The sequence below is a fragment of the Triticum dicoccoides genome, chromosome 4B, assembly GCF_002162155.2.
Source record: "Triticum dicoccoides isolate Atlit2015 ecotype Zavitan chromosome 4B, WEW_v2.0, whole genome shotgun sequence".
Classification (NCBI taxonomy): domain Eukaryota; kingdom Viridiplantae; phylum Streptophyta; class Magnoliopsida; order Poales; family Poaceae; genus Triticum; species Triticum dicoccoides.
Genome location: NC_041387.1, coordinates 670,000,159 through 670,005,794, shown reverse-complemented (window position 1 = coordinate 670,005,794; position 5,636 = coordinate 670,000,159). Strand labels below are relative to the sequence as shown.

Below are 5,636 nucleotides of genomic sequence, written 5' to 3'. Positions count from 1 at the left end.
CCGCCGGCCTACGTCGACCTCTCATATAGTCCCCGAGATCGCGATTTCATGCGCGTCGTCGTCGGTGGCCAGCGAGACAATTTGATGGAATCCATGTTACTCTTGATCAATGAAAACAAACTTTTCATACACAGGCATTGTGAAGATGCAAGCCCTGGAAGAGGCTTGCTCACTAACAATGCATAAAGACGGAGGAGGAGAAACTGTCAACAGCAACCAAAGACACACAAAAAACAGCTACTGGGAGTGAAGGAGGAACGCACAAACAATGAATACCAGCCAAACATTACACAAACACGCTAGGCAGTACATCATATAACGAAATCCCGATTTAAATACATCATCAACATTGTGCCCTAAAAAATGTGCCTGTCCAAAAATCCTACACCGTTTGTTGACTGACCTGACCGACCACGGCCGCACCAGGCCACCGCCGATCGACGACACAAAAAAAAGGGGGACGAAACGACGCAATTATACTATACTTATTCCTCGCAAGTTGGTGATAAAAATCTCTGGTAGGTACGAATATAACCGACACAACAGTCTTGGAACTGGAGATGATACAAACATGATGAACACAGAGGCGGAGTCGTCGCCACTTATCTTATCTCGATTGTGTAGGGGAGCAGAGGAGGCCCGAGGCGTCCGCCCCGACCACCGAGAGCTCGCATATGCTGCACAGCTGACCCTCAACCGAGGGCACGAACCGGGACGCGCAGTAGGGGCAGGACACGTCCTTCTGCCCGCGGTAGATCGGGACGAAGGTGGCCCCGCAGACGACAAACGGGTTTCTGAAGTCGTAGTTGAGCTGGTGGGCGTCCTTCCTGTCGCCGCAGGCCTGCAGGACCTGCCGGGCCTTCTTCGCCTGGGCCTCGTTCGGGCCGTTGTCCAGGAGCATGCGGGCAAAGTTTGCCGCCGTGGCGTAGTTCCCGCCCTTGAAGCAGAGGCCCATGGCGCTGGTGAGGACGAGGCGCATGTGGACCTTCTGCAGCTTGCAGTTGGTGAAGTATGCCGCCAGCTCCTGCTGCCGGGTGGCGTCGCTTTTCAGCTCCTTCCTCTTGACTTCCATCCTGAGACCAAGGACGTACTCCCTCACGATCTCGATAAGCTCCTTCACCTCATCGACCTCTCTCCGCGAGTCCACGACGAGGAGCGGGATGGTGTATAGGATGTTGAGGAACTGCCTCAGTGCCTCTGGGAACTTGCCCTCGGTTGTGGCTTTGTAGGCAGCCTTCAGCTTGTCGTCCATTTGCGCAAAGCTGAACACAAGTGCAGGTGGGCCCCTCACATTGGGACTGGCAGATTCACTCCAGCCTTTCTCAACAGCAATAGGTATCACTGGAGCACTTGCAAACGCACGCAGAAAGGTATGACTGCCCATATGCGCATCAAGAAACAAGGCCTTCAAAGGAGCAAAGTTCTTGATGCCCAACTGGCGGCTAAGCAGACGCATTGCTGTGTCAAAATTCCCAGCTGCAGCATGCTCCCCAGCAAGAGATGACTTCTGAGTCCAAATTTGACTGACAGGCATGCCTGGTGTGGGAGCCACGAACAGAGCAGAGCGGGCCGGACCACTAGCTTTTGGTGTATCTGCCTCCGGCGGCAATTCCAGATCTTCAAGGTCCCAGCCACCTTCCTCTTCCCCATCCTCTTCATTTGTTTCACTTTCATCGGCATGGCCAGCATCTCCATTTTCTATCACATTACTGGCATCAACAATTTCCAGGTCTTCATCACCCCAATCACCACCAGCATCATCATAATCTTCCTCCTGCTCTGCCCTCCCAGTAGCATCTAGTCCACCCTCAAAAATACCACGCATCACCCTCAACAATGGCCAATCACCACAAGCTGTGAGAGGTGCTGGAGGGATTAAAAGTGATCTAGTTTTCCCTTCAGGTAGAGAAGGCACATCTTCTCCTAACTCACCAGCAAGCCTCTCGGCAATTTCAGGGAGCCCATGAGTGGCAGCAGTCACATATGCTAGAGGTAGCTGTCCTGCATTCTCCAAGATCTCAACTCTTTTCTTGGCATCTCCAAGATACAATGCATTGTGGAACTGGCCCATCAAATTGTTATTCTGCCCAGCTATCTTAGACATGAAGCCCACCTTGTCCAAGTAACCAGTTAGCAGATAAAGAAAAGCAAGCCTGTCAAAATTCTTTGTCCGCTGGTATGCATATTCAACAATACCAACATTTCCCTGCCTCAGAGCCTCAATTCCCAACCTGTACCAGTGATCCTTGTCATCAAGCTCTTTTGCGGAGGCAACAGCAATTTGGATGTTCCCGCTTTCAAGAGCCAGGTTAAATCTGGTCTTCTCATCTTTCACAAAGTGGAGAGCAACTTCTGGAAATCCTTTCTGTTGCAAATAAGAAATGACTGCCTGCCCGCACAGCTGTGAGTTCTTAATCATACTCATAACATGATCGTAGCGCTTCCGTAGAAGGGCCAGCTTGAAAATGTATTCAGAAGCATCAACTGTAATAATCTTGTTCTTTCCATCACGGTCCAGAAAGGCAATGGTGTTCCCCGCAACCTTGGTTATGTAAATAGGAACATCAAGTGTTTTGATAATGCCACTGTCCCCATTAGGAAGGCAGTACTTGATATGGTTCAGAGTGGAATATATGAACACACCATTTTCATCCCAGGCACCACTCTTCACACGTATTGTTTCGTGAAGTGTGCAGCGATGGACAAGCTTCTTGTTTGCAATGACTACAGCATGTTTGCTGAGTAGTGCAACAGACTCCATATCATTCGACCAGATCACATACTTAACAGCAGATGCCTGGAGTTCACCAAGAACAAGCCGCTGCTGCAGATCAAAGATGGCCACCCTGTCTTCAGCTCTGCACAATACATTACCAGTTCCAGCATAGTAAATAACATCAGTTCCAATAGGAAGAGGGCTTTTCTTCACAATCTCATTCTTAAGACTCTTCACCAAAACCTGGTTGCTGCTCTTCTCTAGGACTGCAAACCTGTTCCGGGCTATGAAAACTGCAGAACCACCAGATCCCTTCTTTGCATCCTGCAAATAATCAGCCCTGCCAGCAGAATCTTTGGGAACAATGAAAAGCTCGTATGAGCCCCCATCCACATCAGAGCAGATCAAGACAGCATTCTCAGTTGGGCTATATGATAATGTCCTTGGTGACTGATTCAAGCTGACTGACCCAGGCCTTCTTATCGGAGCCACCTGGACCTCTTTCTGTGTTGAGTACTCATAGAAACGGAGGAAGCGGTCCTTCACATAGAACACTGTATCACCACTAACGGCGAAAGCTGGGCGCTCTCTCTCCAACTTAAACACAATCATGCCACTGTCATGACCAGCTGCAAGAAGATTCATTTCAGGGTGAGCAGCAAGGACCCAGAAGCGGTCATGCTCCCGCCTGAATGTCTGGATACCAGTTCTCTTTGTGGCATCCCAGACACGGATGCTCTTGTCTTCTGAGTTGGATACAATGATGTCCTGCTTCGCATGGAACAATACACAGGAGACATTGTTCATGTGACCTCTAAGAGTATCAACCTCCCATGCCTTTGTATCTGTTCATAAACATCTAAAACTCAGGAAATGGCAAAATAAAACAAACTTTATAATATTCACGAAACAGCAAGACAAATAATAACTTCTTCAGACTTGAATGAAGATGAATAGTGGCATGCTATTTATTAGTTGGCACATGAAAGTTTGTTGGGTATCATCACTGTGACTTGGCATGTGAATGCTTGTTGAGTACCATGCAGAAAAAAAAGGTGCAAAGTTGAGAAGGGATCAACAGTGTTACCATTCATTCTCCAGAGTTTCACTTGCCGGTCATCTGCCCCAGAAACAATAAGTGGCAGCGTGGGGTGAAACGATGCCCAGTTGACCCCACGGTCGTGACCCTCCAAGACATACTTGACCACAGCATCAATGCCTCCAAACAGATCAGTGTTCATCTGAGTGAGACGCATGATGTCGTCGGCTGGGGATGACGACTTCTTCCTGAGCGCGCCAATATCCCACACCCGGACGGTCTGGTCCAGAGACGCTGACACGACCAGGTCCTCCTTGGGATGGAAGGAGGCACACATGACATAGTGATTGTGCCCCGTCAGCACGGCCACGCAGGTGCGCGACTGCCAGTTCCAGACACGGATTGTCTGGTCATCGCTGGCACTGACGATCCATGGATGCTCGTCGTGGAACTGGACCGTGCGGATGTAGTCAAGGTGGCCGTGGAGCGTGAAGAGGCAGCGGTGCGTCTTGTAGTTCCACACCTTGATCTTGTAATCGTCACCTGCAATGCAACAACCAAAGAGCAAAAGCCTTAGACAGAATCCATTGCCACGAGATGTGTGCGCAACTACAGCCAAATCTTATATAGGATTACAATGTGAACATGAACTTGTCGATACTTATTAGAACCGAGAATCGCACGACAGATAGCATGACAGAGTATGCACAGAAAACCCCGCAACTTGCTCACAAGTTGCAACACAGCTAATAAGTAAAACTTTTATCAAAGAAAAAAAGCTAGTGAGTAGAAAGCACGCTTATAGCCACTAAGATGTGTCCTTCCTGATTTGCTTAGATGCTGAGAAAATCACTCCAAGTGCGATCGGGGTCAGCGTTTCTGGGCTCATACCATATGATGAGTTGACTGGCAGGCACCTAGAATACTGCTAGGTGGGATTCCAGATTATAATGGTATAGTAGTCACTAGTACTTGGTAGGACTTGGAATCGCATCAAGTATATCCCAGATCGTCATGTAAATGGAAACTCAGAATCTACTGACGAGTTGCAACACTGCTAAGTAATAAAAATCGCAACGATGAACAAGCAGATCTAGTCCGATTCTTCTTTGCTCATCGGACACACTGGAGGCATCACTAAAAGTAGGATCAGGGTGCTTGTTCCACGGTGGGCTGACAGCTGAATGGCCGAGATCGGCCGCCGCCATTGATCAGCTGGGAGTGTGGCTCCAGCGCAATCTGATCGATGGAAGCAGTTGGCAAGCAGTAACCGCGGGACCAGATCCGGGGATGAGGGGGAAGGAGAGATCTAGGGAGGTCGGTCGGGTACCTCCGGATACGAAGAGCGGCTGTGTCTTGTGGAAGTGGACGCCGCGGACGGGGCCGTCGTGCTCGTCGAAGCGGTCGAGGAGGGTGCCCATGCGGTAGTCCCACATCTGGACGACCCCGCTGTGGAGGCTGGCGAGGATCCATGGCCGCCGCGGGTGGAAGGCCAGCCCCTTGACGCGGTTGCTCTTGGTCTCGAACTTGGTCAGCATCGCGCCTCGCCGCCGCCGGGGACGGCGCTCCTCCGACTAAACCCACCGGCGGGAGCGAGAGGGAGGGGAGGTGGGTGGATCTGGGCTCAGTTCGGTGATTTGGATCTCGGAGAAGAAGATGTGTGCTGTGCTGGGCTGCTGGGTGGGTTTTTCTTTCCTTTCCCCCCTCCTACTTGACTTGCTGAGACGTGGTGGTGGTGGGGATGTTAATCTATCCCATCCGCACCGACGAGCGCGGCCCGGGCCATTCCCCGCCGTTGGATCCCCGGCACAACCAGCGCTTTCCGTTGCCTGCACACTACTTGTACCCCTGAGTTGTCTTGAGTAGGAGAAATAAATAAAC

General features: G+C 50.6%; 1 protein-coding gene across 1 annotated transcript; it reads right to left on the bottom strand.

Moving 5' to 3' along the window:
- Positions 1 to 247: 247 nt before the first annotated feature.
- LOC119292232 (coatomer subunit alpha-3-like) lies at positions 248 to 5,479 on the bottom strand. The gene is made up of 3 exons (XM_037571060.1): positions 5,086 to 5,479; positions 3,804 to 4,298; positions 248 to 3,561 (listed from the first exon to the last, which is right to left on the bottom strand). The coding sequence occupies exons 1-3, from the start codon at positions 5,291 to 5,293 to the stop codon at positions 608 to 610; spliced, it is 3,657 nt and encodes a 1,218-aa protein (XP_037426957.1). The 5' UTR covers positions 5,294 to 5,479; the 3' UTR covers positions 248 to 607.
- Between the last annotated feature and the right edge of the window lie 157 nt (positions 5,480 to 5,636).

Bases quoted from the DNA above. Each gene is read 5' to 3' on its own strand.
- LOC119292232 (XM_037571060.1), bottom strand. From the start codon at position 5,293: ATGCTGACCAAGTTCGAGACCAAGAGCAACCGCGTCAAGGGGCTGGCC. The intron at 4,299-5,085 runs GTACCCGACCGA...GTTGCATTGCAG, and splicing joins GCCGCTCTTCGTATCCGGAG to GTGACGATTACAAGATCAAG. The intron at 3,562-3,803 runs GTAACACTGTTG...GTTTATGAACAG, and splicing joins GAAACTCTGGAGAATGAATG to ATACAAAGGCATGGGAGGTT.